At 40.8% G+C, this 18,849-nt stretch overlaps 1 protein-coding gene across 2 annotated transcripts in view; it reads right to left on the reverse strand.

The window, feature by feature from the left end:
• Nucleotides 1-364: 364 nt before the first annotated feature.
• PAN2 (poly(A) specific ribonuclease subunit PAN2) overlaps nt 365-18,849 on the reverse strand; it is a 71,131-nt gene continuing 52,646 nt past the window's right edge. Inside the window, exons 18-26 of one of the 2 annotated variants that reach the window (XM_073613950.1) lie at nt 15,197-15,340; nt 12,331-12,390; nt 12,137-12,227; nt 11,324-11,481; nt 9,646-9,789; nt 9,367-9,546; nt 6,165-6,258; nt 3,347-3,544; nt 365-555 (exon numbers count right to left, since the gene is read on the reverse strand). In XM_073613950.1, coding sequence (XP_073470051.1) covers nt 521-555; nt 3,347-3,544; nt 6,165-6,258; nt 9,367-9,546; nt 9,646-9,789; nt 11,324-11,481; nt 12,137-12,227; nt 12,331-12,390; nt 15,197-15,340 — 1,104 coding nt within the window. In that variant the 3' untranslated portion in view covers nt 365-520. Of the gene's footprint in view, nt 556-2,704; nt 3,545-6,164; nt 6,259-9,366; nt 9,547-9,645; nt 9,790-11,323; nt 11,482-12,136; nt 12,228-12,330; nt 12,391-15,196; nt 15,341-18,849 lie in introns of those variants that run through there. The other variant, XM_073613949.1, reaches the window with a different exon arrangement.

The following is an 18,849-nucleotide window of genomic DNA, read 5'->3' on the forward strand; positions in this document are numbered from 1 at the left end:
GTCTGCCTGCAGAGTTTTTCAAGGCCTTGATGGGGAGAATTGGGAGGAATTGTGGAGGCAGTTCTTTACATTGCTCATTTCCAGATATCAGCTAATCCACAGCACTTCTTTTGGTAAAAATTTTCTACAGAGCATGGGGCAGCTGGTAACAAACACAACATGCTACTTCTACCCGAGTGGGAAAGTTAAAGATTGTCAAGTCATACCAACAGCTCTCTGATCAACAGGATAAATTTGAGGTTTCCTTCACAACTTTTTCACTATCAGACTGGTGAGGGGTGTCTTTGACTTTCACTTACCGCACACACACCTGGCAGAGACTACAGGCACATAGCATTTATTTGCATTAATACATAAGGCATAATAAGATTTAGGACTTGCTTTTATTAAAATATGATGTGCTTGCGTTCACAGAACGGCTTCACAATTCATTACAAATAAAAACAATAAAAATAGTACATGAAAAGTCATTTCCACTTTACCAAATTCATAAAAAGAAATTAAAAAAAAACAAAGGACACTAAAGTCCCACCATAGCAGAATACACAGGCGCATCTGTGGATAAAACAGAATTGAAGATGGTTAGGTACAAAGTCTTATATAATTGGTATCGAATGCCAAAAGAAAAAAAACAAACAAAAAAAAACCTAAAGTTGCACATCATAATTACAACTATCAAGAGACACATACAACAAAATACATACTTCTATAATTACAGTATCAGGCTTGTGACAATAAAAGTTAGTTAAAAAGGGACATGCAAGGGTCTGGACTTTGTTAATGAGATGTCCACCCTGGACAAACCCACCTCTGTAAACTACCCAATTTATTTTTAGTAATTTCAACCAGTATAACCTAGGCCCAGGTCAAGGACAGCACAGAGATTAGGAGTGGTAAAGCTTCTGTCCCCATTACCTAGCTTGCACACCACCGTTTGCTCAAATTATCCTGTTAAACATTAAAGTGTATGTAAACCCCAACAACAAAAACTTGCTTGCTCTTTTGGTCTGTTAAATACACTATCGAAGGCTTTGTCATATAGGATTTAAAAAAAATAAAGTAAAAAGGAAGAAGAGGCAGTTGTCCAAAAGTATAAGTCAGTCAGGAAACATGAAAAAAAAAAAAAAAAAAAACCCACACCCAAAAAACACAGATGTGCACATATCTGTGTGAGAAACATACCAACATTACATCAAACGCATCTCAACTCAGCCACAGCCTGACAAGTGAATCACATAAAGCAGGACTTAACCTTTGAGGTACAAATCAGCAGCAATCCACAGCTCTGCATTGTTTTCAGCTGCCATGTAAGCCTGCAAATGCATCAACTGCACCTAAATCTTAAAGTTTCTGCTGTTCATTAGGTTAGTCCTAAAAAAAAAAAAAAAAAAAAAAAGCTGGTGGTTTGAAGAAAACCACAGCTCTGAGAACCAGACCCTTCAACATTACATTACAGCCTGCATGGAAGAAAATTATCCTGAGGAACTTGAATTATGTTCCAACAAATTTTACGAGATCCATCTACCTGGTATTACACCATGCCCCGTACACAATTTGAAAAATCGTACAAAATATAGTTTTCAATGAGATCGGATGATAATCTGATCGTTCGTACACAGCTTTCGATAGCTGATCACGACAGTTCATCCAATATCTGATTGTACAAGCACAAACATTTCTCTTGTACAATACCAGAGTGTACGATTTTGTTTAATCAGTACAGTTGTCTGAAAACACAACTCAAATACGCTACAACACATGACATCACTTCCGAATTTTTATTCAGTCACTCGCAAATGCTCGTACGATTCAGTTTCTACTTGCAACTAGCAAGCGGGGAGAGTCGGATGATCTGTCATCCAGTTTTTGGATCATGTGTACGGGGCACATCTCTGGTATGGGAATACTTGTACCACTTGAAGACCAAGCCTTTTCTAGCACTTTGTGTACAAGTTGAAAACAGTATTTTTTGCTAGAAAACCCCCAAACTTTTATGGAGAGACCCTAAAAGGAATAAAATGACGACTGTTGCAATTTTGTATGTCACATGGCATTTGCGCAGCGTTCTCAAACGCAGTTTTTTTTTTTTTTTTTTGCAAAAAAAACAAAAAAAAAAAAACAAAAAAAAAACCAAGCACACTTTAATGGATATGAATCCATGAACACTTTCAAATATGAATGCTATGCCGAGTAAATAGATACCCAACATTTTATGCTTTGTCGTCATTCCACAACTGTGTGTAATTTTAAACTACGATACTTAAATATCTCCATAGGCGACGCTTAAAAAAAAAAAAAAAAAAAAAAAAAGGTTTACAGGTTACCGGTTTAGTACTACAATTATTGCTCCCACACGAACGGTTGTGGCGATACCTTTACATGTGCAGTTCGAACACTATTTACATATTCATGCACGACTTATGCGTTCGCATCTGCACGCGAGCATGGGGGGGGGGGGGTCCTCTCTGGAGAGATCTCAGGTCAAAAAGACCAAATCTCTCCTTTACCTTTAAAAGCAAAAAGATAAAAAAAAAAAAAAAAAAAAACAACTCATTTACTTCCACCCTAGACTGGAAGTGACGCAATGACGTCGCTCTGGTTCTCCAAAGCCAGAGGCGATCAGAGGCAATCTGGGCTCTGATCAGCCGGCCACACAGTTGGACTGTGTATAACCTTGAGTTGGGGTATATCACCAAAGGATCTCCCTGCACAGGTATCTAGCCCCCACATTAAACAGCCACTACATACTACAGTGTTTAATTTAAATATGTGTGACAGCATGACTACTAAAGCAGAATTTGAATAGTGATGTCAATCATTATGGATCTGAATATTTTTTTGTATTGTAGGCGATCAAGATTCCGGGAGTTCATTCAATGCATTCTGCATGTAATGAATAAAGATTTGGCTTATCAGATAAACCTTTGCATTTGTATAGGCCTTGCTGCCCCAAAACAATTTTCTAGTACGAACTGAACATTTGCCTACAGCACATTCTCATAAGTTGGCGATTACTGAGTCATGGAGCTGCTGTAGATCATTGTATAGGCCAAAGAGAAAAATTATTAAACACTAAACCACATTTTAAATAATTTTTTCTACAAATTGTTCTATTACGGCTAAGACCGCAAAGGATCAGCACAAGATACTTAAAAAAAAAAAATCACATCATAAAAAAAGTTCTTAGCCAGTCTTTCATAAAAGTAGTCAGGAAGAAATTTGATAAAGAGTGTCAGTTAAAGAAAGCAGCAGTAGGTTGTCAGTCAAGAGAGGGAAAGGGCAAGTCACTGAAGTGATGTGATGTCATCACTGGGGTCAGGGTCAAGAAGAATCACGCTGACTTTACTTTTTGGGCTGTTTTGGCTCTCCGGGTCCGGAACCTTCCAGTCCATCTTCCGACCCTTCTCATAAAGGGTCTTCAAGACTTTTCGGAACTTATCTGGCTCAGTTCCATTGCGACTTAGCTCCAAGTATTTGCGATAAAGCTGTAGTGCTGTTCGTGCATCCTCAATACTATCGTGCGTCTCGCCTTGGATCTTGAGGTCTATGAAACAACAATGTATCATCTTGATCAGAGACTTTCAAAGATTTAAAATCTAAAACATTCCAACTTACAAAATGCAGCTAGGGAGAAATGTCCTAACATTGAGGAATGAAATACACACACACACGAGAATATTTAAAGTATCAGAAAACACGTGTATAGGCAGCATTTTATGTAATCCAATCAAGAAGCATCTGTCCCCTTGATGTGCCTGTAAACCATAATGAGCTTATGCAATCCCTTTGTCTGGGAAAGATTGTAAAGATTTAAAAAAAAAAAAAAAAAAAAAAAGCTGATCCAATACAAAGAGCTGTCTTGTGTACTATGCTACTTCAAGAGCCTATTTAACCCCCATGTTCTCATTTTAGGCCTACAATGCAATTAGTAGCTATGCAAAACCCTACACAATAAAAATAAAATTTTTGAAGCATCTTCAAAAGGGATAAAAACCACAGGAAAATGTACAGATTTTTTACCCATTTGCCTTTACAGACACCATTTTAAATAGTTTGCCACACAGCAAAGAAGTACTCAGTACTGTCTACATTATATATTTCTGTAAGCCCTGTAAAATTCTAAGCAGCATTTGCAGACCTGAAATTGCCAAAGGCCTGGCTTCTATCACAGACCTAGAAAATGCATGCAACAAGTGGAGTCAGAATTATCTGACCACTTGTTCAAAGTTAGTTTGACAGCCTTCTTAAGAGGGTGCAGCAATAGCAGCTTTCATATTCCTAGTACAAGCTTCCTTTGTATAAGCAATCCAGCTACCCAAATGCTCCTTTAAAAGTGTCACTAAACCCACATCATAAAAACACAAAAACTATTACATGCTGTTCATAATCATTTACTAGGAGATTCGTTTTCTGCAGAAAACCTGGATGATCTTGCTGTTCTGTCACAACCTTCTGTTCATGTCCCCAATCCAGTTAGGGATTTTCCAGCTGTGGAGTCCACTCTGCACATGCTCAGTTTTCAATGAGTTTCTATGCTGAGCATTTCCTCCCCATCACATCTGAGCAGCCCATGTGACTATAGAGTCAAACATGTGGGTGAATAAATAGTGGTAAATGACAGATCTGTTCCTCCCTCCTCCATGCCCATTAACCATCTAAACACAATGGGGGCGAGATATTACATGTAGATTGATGGAGGAATCACCTCCCACTTATTCTAAGACAAAGGCTAGGATTGGCATAAATCTGCCCACATGTTACTGCCAAAAAATAGAGATTTGATTTCAAATATATATTTCTATGCCAATTTAAAACAGTATATTTATTTTGTGAACAGCAGCATAAGACTAGAAACTCCTCATGCTTCGGTTTCCCTGTAGACAGGCTGGGAATGATCTGTGTCATGTGACAGCTGTACTGTACATCGATTATATTAACCACTTGTCGACCAGCTAATGCAGATATACTGCGGCAGGTCCGCTCTACTGCACAAACCCACATACCCGTACATCAGTCTGTGCAAGGAGGATAGCGCGCGGGAGCTTGCTCACAAATGCCATGTCCGCCAGCAACAGGCGATCGCTGTATACAGAGGCAGAACAGGGAACTGAATATGTAAACAAGGAGATTCCCCATTCTGCCTAATGACATGTCAGATCTTCTGTTCCCAGTGATTGGGAACAGCGATCTGTCATGTTCCTGGCAGCCCATCCCAACTACAATTACAACACACCAAAGGAACACACTTAACCCCTTCCCTGCCAGTGTCATTTTTACAGCACTGGTCGGTCCCCAAAAAAGTGTCACTTGGGGTCAGATTTGTCAACCGCAATGTCGCAGTCCAGAAAAAAAAAAAATAAAAAAAAATAAAAAAATTGCAGAGCGCCACCATTACCAGTAAAAACAAGAAATAAAAGTCCCTAAATCTTGTATATACGCCTATTGCGATCTTTACCAAAAATATGTAGAATATATATCGGCCTAAACTGATAAATTTGTTTTATATATTTTTTGATATACATTTTAGCAGAAAGTAAAAAAAAAAAAAAAATTTTTTTTTTTAAATTGTTGGTTTTTGTTTATAGCGCAAAAAAAAAAAGTCAATTTTGTATGGGTACATTGTTGCACAACCCTGCAATTGTCAGTTAAAGCGACGCAGTGCAACATTGCAAAAAAATGGCCTTGTCATTAAGGGGGTAAATCCTTCCGGGGCCGAAGTGGTTGCGTTACAGTGCCATCATCCACATACAGAAAGAGAAGGGACAATGTAAATAAAACAGTGTGCGTCTAGCATCAGAGTCTTAAAATCTAGCTATATAAAACATTATACAAGAGGAGACTGAGAATGAAATGCAACATAAACTTCTGTCACTGAGCACTTTGTAGTAGTTAGGATCAGAGAGTCTCCATACAGAAATGTATAGCTTGATATTTTACTTAACTGACAATCACCGATTTGTTATTCATACCCTAGGGCACCAACTGCAAGATTTTCCTACTGTGCTTTCCAGATCTACAACCTCACACCATGGAGTCTCACTACAGCATGAGCAGTATTCAATATTAAACACATGAAGAGAGCAACAAGGAGACCTGGACCCCCCCAATATGGCAACTACAGGTGGATGTGGGAATTTAGAGCGGAATACAAGGGCAATGCTTACCAAGGAAATACCATGCCAAGAATCGGAGAGAGATCATACGTTTGCGTGGTATGTGAAACAAATATACTGTATCAATCACCTGATCTTTTGGCACCTGCAGGGAATAAGCAAAATCAGTCTGTCATGTTTAACTAATGAAAACAAAAATTCAGGCCAATACAAATAATTTTACCCATGGCTGAATGCTAATAAAAATCTGCATTTATTGGTATATTGATCAGACAGTTCAAAGGATCTGCCTTGTATGTTCCCACACTCAAATGTCACACTTAGTTTACAGCTCATACATTCCCCCTGCCATCTATACAGACCTAGCAAACATAGGCACCTTACAGGTTTACCTATTGAAATTGAACCTTAATACTACCAACATATCTAGTAAACAATGAGCATTAAAAGTAGCACCATTCCTTTAAATTAAACCAGCAACAAACCAAGTTTAAAACAGCAAATTATATAATGAATAATGCATGAAGCAAAGGCTGCCTTCATTGAAGAAACATGAAACGTGAAAACATCAGTAGATGGAGAGAGGCAACTGAAGTTTTGCGCAAATCTTGATTTTGTCAAAGAAATTGGGTTTGAAGGCTTGCTTTTTTTACACTTCAATTTGCTAATCTTATGACATTATGCAAGCCGCCATGTTAATTTGAGAATGTCCAATTACTTAAAGTGGAACTTCACTCAGTCAACATGGAATATTTAATGCTGCTGCTAGCATTAGTAAATAGATAGGAAAGCACATTTATTTTTTTTTTTTACCTTTCCCTCTTCTAGGTTTCCAGGCCTAGGCAAATGTCATACATCTAAGGAGTTCTCAGGAGAGAAGAGGTTTCCTCAGCTAAGCACACCCTCCTGCCTGAGCTAAGGGAAGATGGAATCCAGGATGTAAATGCTACATTAACCATCAGCCTTTATTCAAGATGGCCATGGGCAGTAATGCAAGGGAGCGTTTTTGAAAGATTTTTCAGTAACAAAGCATGCAGACATGGATAGATGGAGATGGATGAGTTTGCTTTAAAATATTCAAAATAAAAAAAAGTTTTGTGGTGCTCAGATGCAGTGTAGTCCCGCTTTAATAAGCCATTATGCAGTTCACATACTGCCGTTTAAATTAATGACTCCAGTTTCTTGTCAACAGGTCTTTGAAGTCCTGTGCGTTATCCACCGGACAAGTAAAGTTCTGCCTTAAGGAAGAGACTGCTGCATCTACGGCTGGCATGCTCCACTTAAACTTTTCATCCATGGAATATAAAAGGGAAAACCTCTTGGGGAGGAACAAAAATCCTGTCAGTGGGTGTAAGGAAAGCCTGTGCGGCCTGAAGAGGCCTTGGGGACCTCAAAGGACTGGGGGGGGGGGGGGGGGGGGCTCAGTAACCTCTGCAAGATGCAACATAAAAGCAATCATGCCAGCAATCCTGTGCGCTAACCCGGCTAGGGCCGAGGACAGTTCGTCCTTGGGGATAAAGGGTGAAGCAGCAGCGTTGACTGTTGGCACAATACCAGAAAGGCGCAGCGGCTCAGATTGCCCGGAAGCCTCTGGTCTTTTAGGGGATACAACTAGGTTATTTTGATAGCAGAAAACAAAAAAAACTCTTGCGCACGAGCACCAGATGGACTGGATCTCGTAATGGATGCTTCAGGCCTTGCTGCCCTCAGGGATAGGGGTATCCTAGCACTCAGAGGAAAGAAAACAAGGGCGCACCAACCTTGTGCATTATCCTTAGGTAAATTTTATTAGAAATAAAATAGGAAACTACTCAAATGTATAGATGAAAATTTGTGATACAAATTGTCTCCAGGTGATATCAATTGGTCAAGGTGACAATAGACTCCAGAACGCAACAGAGGAGATTACAGGGGTCACGGCCAGCTGACACGTTTGAGAATAACCTTCCTCAGAGCCCTGCAGTGTTGCATCCTTCAGCTTCCCATATATTATAATATATATATATATATATATATATATATATATATATATATATATATATATATATATATATATATATATATATATATATATATATATATATATATATATATACACCCGAAAGGCACCTCCCAACAGGCTCCAGAGACTCTGCCCAGACTGGTAGGTGGCCCACAGCCAACAGGGAACATCCACCAATGAATTAGTGGTACCAAGACCCACGTACATATAGTTTATGAAATCAATCTATTTTTTTAATAGAGGGCAGTGTTGCAAATGCATGTACACCATGGTGAACCAAGGCGAAATGGTACACCGTTGTGTGCCATCATACAGGTAAAAAACAGCCAGACACAAGGGGGGGGGGGAAGGTACTCTTTGCAAACACACAGCTAGCCCAAAACTCCCCCATATGGTCACAGCACACAGGTGTCCTGCCTATAGCTAGCTTGACTGATTGTTACAATCACTGGGAACACCCCACAATAAGTAAATAAGGGGGTTTTCACTTACCCGTCCAGGCACAAGGCAGCTTAGAAACTAAGAGCCCAATTTTCACTCATCATGGCTGGTTCCTGTCACTTGAGGACCTTCAAGGACTGGGTACCCTTTGCATGTTTAGGGTCCACTCCCTTGGACCTGTATAGCACCCTGCAGGAATGCCTTGGCACTGTGGTGTCCAGGATTCCACTTCGCAGGTTCCATTTCCCAGAGCTTTCATTTCAGGCAAAACCTCGCAGGATCTTGTGTCTTCTTTGCAAGGCTTGGGTACCATTTATCTAAGCATACAGAGCCTGTGTCAAATGGATCTGATCTGTCAATCCCTTGATTTAAGAACCGTTGGTGGGACTAGAGACCTGGAGCTCAGAGCTCAAACAAACGTGCCCATCCACCTTGCAGACATTGGTTAAAAAAAAAAAAAAAAAAACCTGACGTACTTCCTGTATGGGGAGAGGTTATGTAGGGACTCCCTTCCTGTGAAAGACTTTGTCCACCAGTGTCCATTCACCTAGGGATGGCGTATAACCCAGTAGGTAATGAAAATTAGCCCAACTCTGTGTCCCATAATGTATGAAAAAAAAGATCTGTATGCAGGTTCAGCCGCTTATCTTTGGACGTTCTGTTTAACATGTCGTTTTCACCAACAGTAACCATGCTACCCCAACAACATATGCTTAGTTTGTATTATCCATGTTTAGAATAGGTATACAAAGCTCAGTAGCCCAAAGTTTTGGCCCAACTGCCCTACCATGTAGTATACAAAAATCATACCATCAGATTTATCACTCGAAAATCTTTCTGAAGACCATGGCCCACAAACTTGACTCCTACATCAATGAGGAACCTAAGCTTAAGATATGTGGATTTAAGTGTTGTCAGATGTTTGGATGAGATCTTTGCATCCAAGTCACCAGGCTTTATTCCAGAGTATTGTGTCAGATAGTCCACCACCTGCAAGAGAACAGACTCATTTAGTGCACTTTGATTGCTTTAGTATGCAGAGATAAACAAGCCTTTCATACTTCTAGAAAGAGCGCATAATACACTGACCTGTTCCTGGGTGGAGATGTAGTCATCTATGAAAGGAATACCCTCATTAGGTCCCTGTCCCCTTACACATGTAATTCGAGCCACTGACATCTGACTGGGTTTTATAGTAGACTTTGTCCCATCACTTCGAAGCTCGGCCTCTTCCTAAGTAAACAAAATATAAAAAAAAAAAAGGAGGTATAAGAGGAACAAGTATAATTATAAGTTTTGAGGGGGTTAGGGGTGACAGCATACCTGTCTTTCAGAGGTATGCTGTCCCCACTTCCGGAAGCCTCGGCTGTGGGTATTGACCTCACCACGGGGCTCCCTCAACCTTCCTTCCCCGGCCACTGAGCCAGTAGGAGAGAGCAGCGGAGCCTTGCACATGTGCAGTAGGGTTCCCGGCGTGAAGCCGAAAGGCTACACTGCCAGGTTCCCTTACTTGCAAGGGAGGCGGCAGCACCTGACAGCTGATGGAAACAGCTGCGGTGAGACATCGCTTGACTCCAGGACAGGCAAGTGTCCGATTATTTAAAGTCAGCAGCTGCAGAATGTGCAGCTGCTGGCTTTTAATTTATGCAGCGGTGGGCGGACCTCCGCTTTAAGGAAGTGAATTGGACTTTGTGTACTAGATATTTTATGGACAATTCATAAGCCATACAAAGAAACATTGTGTTTTTATATTTGAGGACTAATTTTCGTTACCTACAGACGGTCATGCACCCCCACCCTCCCCCCTCTTGCTTATGGACCGTCAAGCCCCTCCCCTTTATTTTTCATGGACAATCGCTATACAGCTGAGATCTTGATAGCTATTAATTCTGATGCGTTTATTGTTCTCCATTTTATACATGTTTAAGATAATAGCACATTTGTGGGAGGAGCAATCCAGGTTGATGTTAAAGGGTATTAGGGCAGCAGGGATTGTAATTGTCAACAGTTGTCGTGACAAAAGAGGTGGGTTAGAGCCCCACTAATATACATTTCTTGTTTTGGGTTATTACTCCTTTAAATATATTGTTGCTCTGAAGTTAGAAGTGTTTCTATAGATAAGATGGGTGTCTTGGTTTAGTACTATGAATAACTACATGTACATGGGGGGAGGTGTTTGGGATGGCTTGGATTGGTGATATCCCATTGGTGGGTTATATCATGAATGTATATTACAAATATGCTGTACCAGAACCAATAGATCTAACAGTAGATCTAATCATCTGTGTTGGGTCAAGTTTATATACATTGTTCCCTGTATAGAATCTGGGTGTGGAGAACGGAGAAGTGCTGGCAATAATAAGGTAAGGTTAATATGGTGATAGGATTAGAGTTTATAAGATCCAGAAGCATCCTATCACTGACTACGAAGTTGAGTTTGGAAGTTTCCTGCATCACAAGCAGGGGTGATCAGATCAGCAGATTAGCTACCAAAAGGGACTAGCAGAGTGCAGCACCACCTGGATTAAAAGTACTGATCGGGAAGGCTTTGATCCCTGCATGCATCTCAAGGATTAGATAAGTTGCCAGGAGTGCACTTTTAATAGAGATTTTTTTATCCTGTAACAGATGCATTTCTGCCTGTCATCAACTCAAGTGTCATTCCTTTAGCATAGGATGTAGCAGCTGCAGCAGCTACCAAGCTGCCAGTCAGATTTCAAAGCCACAAGTGCAAGCAATCATTTGATGTTAAAATGCTGAAAGTTACCTGATTGAGTGTAACAAACTCCGCATCCAGCCCCACTAGTTCTCCTGCCTGTGGCATCTCATTCAGCAGCAGTGGAATGAACGTGGCATGGCACTTTCGTTGTTTCCGAGCAAGAGAAGCTTCTGCTAGTAATACACTGGCTTCAATCGGGTTCTTAACTGCAGATAAGCATAACAGCCCAGGTCAATGTGTAAAAGGCTAGTGGCCGATTATCAGTTTTCAAGCAGAGGGGAGAGGAACAGATCAGCAATAGTGAGAGATGACCTGGGGCAGGGTATGATGGAGGCACGTACACCAACGGTGTCAGGGCTCAGCAGCCCTGATATATCGTGGTCAGCATACAGAGGGGAGGGTAGAAACTGTCAGGATCAGAGGCCAAAATACACAGCACAAGCACCGTGCTGTATAAAATGCTTTAACCGCTTCCTACCCATCATATGACATTGGGTTTGAGCAGTGATAACTGAATGACGCCTGCAGCTACAGACATCATGCAGATATTTTTTTCAGCAGGCGATTCTTTACACAAGATCATAGCGGCTTCAGCCGCTTGATAGTTCTTACTGGCCATGAGAGAGGACGTCCGTTCTCCCCGCCATTTTATTCTCTAGGGTCTCTGCTAACATATGTTTTGTGGTTCCATGTAATTTTCTAGCAAAAAAAATAATTTACATCTAGGAGAGAAAATGTCAGAATTGGCCTGGTAGGCAAGTGGTTAAAGGAACAGGATCTTTATCTTTTTAGGGATAACAAAAGGCTTTAAAAATAAAAACACGATTGAACATTTAATAACACAAAATGGTCTCCTCTTACTTGTCAAGTTGTATTTGGAATTTACGTTTCTCTTGATATAAAATAAAATAGCAGGAACTTTCCAATTCATATCAAACTGGACAGCTTCACACTGAGAGGAGAAAATTGGACACATACATTGAGGTGGTTAGATGGATTCAAATCACTATTAATAAAAAAAAAAAAAAAAAAAAGCCTGTATACTACGATCTTACCTTATCAATAGGTTCAATAAGGAAATCATTTAACAAATACCACTGCTGATGTGTCACACCCTAAAAAACAAACAGTTGACAAGTGGTAAAGCACATTAATCATTACAAAAACGATTTTTTTTGCAGTTTGTAAGACTGAAAAGAAATTTGGAAAGGACTGCCAACAAGATCTTACAATCTAAATTTTATTGGAAGGAAGTTCAACTTGTGGTTTCATTTATATAAAATGCTGACCAAAGTCATTAACATGTTCAGGTTTGCAGTTCAGGCCCTGTATTAAGCTGGCCATACTTCCCTCCCACCATGAGTGCACTGTGTGAATTACAACCAAATTAAAAGTTGGGACGCTGTGCAAAATCTACATAAAAACAGAACGCAACGATTTGCAAACCTCAAACCCATATTTTATTCACAATAACAACACACACACACACACACGCACACACACGCACACGCACACGCACACGCACACGAGAAAGTTTACCAAAAAAAAAAAGGGCCATTTTGAAATTGATGGCAGCAACAGGTCTCAAAAAAGTTGGGGCAGGGCCATGTTTACAAGGATGTACAATTTATTTATTTTTTTTTTATTTAAGAACTCTGAAAACATCCAGGAACTGAGGAAACCAGTAGCTGGAGTTGTGGGAAGAAGGTTGTCCTATTCTGATCTGATATAGAATTCTAACTGCTAAACAGTTCTAGGCCTTCTTGGTCTTCTTAATTTCAAGGAGTGCCAAATATTTTCAGTTGGTGAAAGGTCTGGACTGCAGGCAGGCCACTCAGCATAGCTTCATAGTAGAATCCGCTTATGAACACAGTCGCAGTATGCGGTTAAGCATTATCCTGCTGAAATATGGGAGGCCTTCCCTGAAAGGAGGCCTTGTCTGGATGGGAGCATATGCTGCTCTAAAATCTGAATACATCTTTCAGCAATGATGGTACCTTTCCAGATGTTCAAGCTGCCCATTCCATACTCACCAATGCACCCCCAATCAGATGCAGGCTTTTGAACTGAGCACTGATAAGCTGGAAGGTCCCTCTCCTCTGTAGTCTGGGGGACACAGTACCCATGGTTGCCAAAACCATGTCAGATTTTGATTCTTCTGACCACAGAACAGTGTTCCACTTTGCAACAGAAGCTTTGGCCCAGACAAGACAGTGGCTTTTCTGGATCATGTTCTTTGCATAATAGAGCTGTAAAAACTTGCATTTTTTGAATGGCATGGCAAACTGATGTCACCGGATAGCCATGTGCCATGGCTATACAAGAACTTGCAGGCGACAACAGCAGGAACCAGTGTTGGAGGAGGCCCAGCGGAAGAGTAGTAAGCAGCGGCAGAGGGAGAAGACTGGGAGGAAGAAAACACGTTGGAGCCAAGAGGGACATGCTTTACTTTCAATAAAGGACTTGTCAAAAACCATCTCAATCACATAGGGGAAAATCTGGGGGACTCCAGCTTCGTATAAGCCCCCTGCCCGCAGACCCCCCCACAACCACAGCCCACGGTTGTCGGGAAGAGGCCCTTGTCCCCATCAACATGGGGACAAGGTGCTTTGGGATGGGGGGGCACTGATGTTGGATGAGGAGGCCTGGCTTGCAGTCTCTGCTCGAATTTCTCCCAAATGGTGTTCTATCGGGTGGAGGTCAGGACTCTGCAGGCCAGTCAAGTCCCTCCACCCCAAACTCGCTCAATAATGGTCTTTTTGGACCATGCTTTGTGTGCAGTCACGCTGACAGGAAGGGGCCAGCCCCAAACCGTTCCCGCAAAGTTGGGAGCATGACATGTACATAATTTCTTGGTATGCTGATGCCTTAAGAGTTTCCTTCACTGGAACTAAGGGGCCAAGCCCAACCCATGAAAAACGACCCTAGACCAGAATCCCCCCTCTAGCAAATGATTTGGACCAGTGCACAAAAGCAAGATCTAGAAAGACATGGAAGAGCAAGTTTGCGGTGGAGGAACTTGACTGGCTTCCAGAGTCCTGACCTCAACCCAATAGAACACCTTTGGGATGAATTAGAGCAGAGATTGCGAGCCAGGCCTTCACGTCCACATCAGCGAGTGACCTCACAAATGCACTTCTAGAAGAATGGTCAAACATTCCCATAGACACGCCTAAACCTTGTGGACAGCCTTCCCAGAAGAGTTGAAGTCATTATAGCTGTAAAGGGTGGGCCAACTCAATATTGAACCCTACGGACTAAGGCTGGGATACCATTAAAGCTCATGTGCGTGTAAAGGCAGGTATCCCAATACTTTTAGTGTATACTGACATTCTAGACTTTGAGGCTCAAAAACACCAGGACAGTATAAATGTCCCCCAAAATATCCCCTTTTTGGAAAGTAGACAGTCCAAGGTATGTAGTAAGAGGCATAGCGATTTTTTTGAAGTCGTAACTTTGACAATATTTTGGAAAAAAAAAAAAAATTCACTTTTAACATACCAGTGAACTACAGTGTTATAACTGGTGTGGCGGTGATCAGGGACACTTACAGGTGACAGTATGGAGGAAAAAATATATATATTTTTTTTAATTGCCCCGCAAGAGGCACCATTGTGAGACGTCATACAACGTTCACTCAGGACCAAAGGCCCGGAAAGGTGTTAAAATTTGACCATAAGAATTACTTTAAAATTTCCAAAAAAAAAAAAAAAAAAAAAAAAAAAAAAAAAAAAAAAAAAAAAAAAAAAAAGCGCAAGCTAGGGAGGTAGAGCTTTGTGCCTTTTTCCAAGGCTACAGACAAAAATATTTTCTTTTAAACTTACCTTTGAACAGACCCCCAAAAAATGTATTGCATTCATACAAGGGAACAGTTTCACACGCTATGTTATACCTGACTGAGCAGTAACTTTGAACACTCACCTCTTTTCTTTGGTGGTATGTCTCTCCTACTTTGACATGGGCTACCAAGCTGCCACCTGTACGAGGATCCAAGATATGAACAACAGTTGCCATAAGGTCATATATGTTTGTTGCTTCATCCTTGTCATCCTCTGGTTGATTTGGCTGTAAAACACACACAATAAAAAACATTAAATCTCATCATTAACCACTTGCCGACCAGCTCGGCAGGGCGAATCGCCGTACCTGTATGGCGGCTCGCGCAGTTGCGGGCGCTCTCGCAGATCCCCGTTCTGACAGGAGACATGTCAGATCTACGGTTCCCAATGATCGGGAACAGTAATCTGTCATGTTTGAGTGAGCCCATCCACCCCTACAGTTAGAACACTTAAACCCTTGATCGCCCTCTAGTGTTATTAACCCCTTCCCTGCCAGTGTCATTTTTTACATTGATGAGTGCTATAAAAAAAATGCACTGATCAATGTAATGTCACTGGTCCCCAAAAAGGGTCATTTGGGGTCAGATTTGTCTGCCGCTATCCCGCAAAAAAAAAAAAAAAAAAAATATAGACTGCCACCATTACTTGTAAAAACAAAAAAAAAAAAAAAAAAAAAAAAAATATAAGTCCCTAAATCTATCCCATTAGTTTGTAGATGCTATAACGTTTGCGCAAACCAATCAATATACAGCTAGTGTGATTTTTTTTTACCAATATGTAGAAGAATACACATCGTCCCAAACTGATGAATATGTTTATATATTATTGCAAAAAAAAATAAAAATGGTCGCTCTGTTTTTTAGCGCAAAAAATAAAAGCCGCAGAGGTGATCAAATACCACCAAAAGAAAGGTGTGTGTGGACAACAAAACAAAAAAAATTCAAATTGGTTTGGGTACAGCGTTACATGACTGCGCAAGTGTGTTAAAGCAACAGTGCCATATCGCAAAAAATGGCCTGGTCATTAAGAGGGAAAATCCTTCCAGGGCTGAAGTGGTTAAACATTAAAATAGATGATCTTACCCATCTAGTTTGGACTTTTCTGCAGTGGCGGCCTGTCCATTTGGGGGCGTTTAACCACGTGATTAGAGCCACAAGGTTCTAATAGGCTTCACAAAAAGGGTGGCCTTGGGGCACAGAGGGGGTGCTTACTTATAGGGAACAGAAATGTTAACCACTTCAGCCCCGGAAGAATTTACCCCTTTCCTGACCAGAGCATTTTTTACAATTTGGCACTGCGTCGTTTAATTGCTAATTGCGTGGTCATGCAATGCTGTACCCAAACGAAACTTGCGTCCTTTTCTTCCCACAAATAGAGCTTTCTTTTGATGGTATTTGATCACCTCTGCGGTTTTTATTTTTTGCGCTATAAATGGAAAAAGACAGAAAATAAAAAAAAAAAAAAAAATCCAATAAACTCAATTTTAGTCATATTTAGGCCAAAATGTATTCGGCCACATGTCTTTGGTAAAAGAAAAAAAAAAAAAAAAAAGTCAATAAGCATATATTTATTGGTTTGCGCAAAAGTTGTAGCGTCTACAAACTAGGGTACATTTTCTGGAATTTACACAGCTTTTAGTTTATGACTGCCCATGTCATTTCTTGAGGTGCTAAAATGGCAGGGCAGTACAAACCCCCCCCCCAAATGACCCCATTTTGTAAAGTAGACACCCCAAGGAAATTGCTGAGAGGCATGTTGAGCCCATTGAATATTATTTTGTCCCAAGTGATTGAATAATGACAAAAAAAAAAAAAATTACAAAAAGGTTGTCACTAAATGATATATTGCTCACACAGGCCATGGACATATGGGGAATTGCACCCCAAAATACATCCAGCTGCTGGGACTCCTCACTACCCATCAGTTTTGAAGGCCATAAAATGCCCAGATGGCACAAACCCCCCCAAATGACCCCATTTTGGAAAGTAGACACCCCAAGCTATTTGCTGAGAGGCATGGTGAGTATTTTGCAGCTCATTTGTTTTTGAAAATGAAGACAGACAAGAAAAAAAAAAAATTTTTCAATTTTCAAAACTGTGACAAAAAGTGAGGTCTGCAAAATACTCACCATACCTCTCAGCAAATAGCTTGGGGTGTCTACTTTCCAAAATAGGGTCATTTGGGGGGGGGGGGGGGTTGTGCCACCTGGGCATTCCATGGCCTCCGAAACGGATAGGCAGTGAAGAGTGAAATCAAAAGTTTACGCCCTTAGAAAGCCTGAAAGCGGTGCTTGGTTTTTGGGGCCCCGTACACGGCTAGGCTCCCAAAAAGTCACACATGTGGTATGGGTGTAATTTCACATATTCCCATGGCATGTTTGAGCAATATATCATTTAGTGACAACTTTGTGCAAAAAAAAAAAAAATTGTCTTTCCTGCAACTGGTGTCACAATATAAAATATTCCATGGACTCAACATGCCTCTCAGCAAATAGCTTGGGGTGTCTACTTTCCAAAATGGGGTCATTGGGGGGGGGTTTGAACTGTCCTGGCATTTTATGCACAACATTTAGAAGCTTATGTCACACACCACCCACTCTAACCACTTGAAGACAAAGCCCTTTCTGACACTGTTTACATAGAAAAATTATTTTTTTTGCAAGAAAATTACTTTGAACCCCCCAAACATTATATATTTTTTTTAAGCAAATGCCCTACAGATTAAAATGGTGGGCGTTTAATTTTTTTCCCCCCACAGAGTATTTGCGCAGCGATTTTTCAAATGCATTTTTTGGGGAAAAAAAACAACACTTTTAAATTTTAATGCACTAAAACACACTATATTGCCGAAATGTTTGATGAAATAAAAAAAGATGATCTTAGGCCGAGTACATGGATACCAAACATGACATGCTTTAAAATTGCGCACAAACGTGCAGTGGCAACAAAATACATACATTTTAAAAGCCTTTACAGGTTACCACTTTAGATTTACAGAGGAGGTCTACTGCTAAAATGACTGCCCTCGATCTGACCTTTGCGGTGACAACTCACATGCATGGTGCAATTTCTGTTTACATTTGATGCCAGACCGACGCTTGCGTTTGCGCGAGAGCAGGGGGGGGGGGGGGGGGGGGGGCTGCTTTTTTTTTTTCTTTATTTTTTTGCTTTATCTTCTTTTTTAAACTGTTCCTTTCATTTTTTTTTTTTTTTTTTATAATTTTTATTGTTATCTCGGGGAATGTAAAATATCCCCTATGATAGCAATAGTTAGTGACAGGTACTCTTTTGAAAAAATTGGGGTCTAATAGACCCTAGATCTCTCCTCAAAGCATCTGACCACACCAAGATCGGTGTGATAAAATGCTTTACCAATGGCGCTGTTTACATCCGGCGAAATCTATGTCATAAAATGCTCGTAGCTTCCGGTTTCTTAGGTCATAGAGATGTTTGGAGCCACTCTGGTCTCTGATCAGCTCTATGGTCAGCTAGCTGAATCATCGGCTGCATTCTCAGGTTCCCTGTTGGGACAGGAGAGCCAGAGAAAAAACACGGAAGACGGTGGGGGCGGGGGCATTCCCTCCCACTGCTTGTAAAAGCAGTCTAGAGGCTAATTAGCTGCTAGGATTGCTTTTACATGAAAGCCAACCGCTGGCTGAAAAGAATGATACCAAGATGATACCTAAACCTGCAGGCATCATTCTGGTATAACCACTCAAAGTCGTGAATGGTGTAC

The sequence above is a fragment of the Aquarana catesbeiana genome, linkage group LG02 (genome assembly GCF_042186555.1).
Source record: "Aquarana catesbeiana isolate 2022-GZ linkage group LG02, ASM4218655v1, whole genome shotgun sequence".
In the NCBI taxonomy this organism is placed as follows: domain Eukaryota; kingdom Metazoa; phylum Chordata; class Amphibia; order Anura; family Ranidae; genus Aquarana; species Aquarana catesbeiana.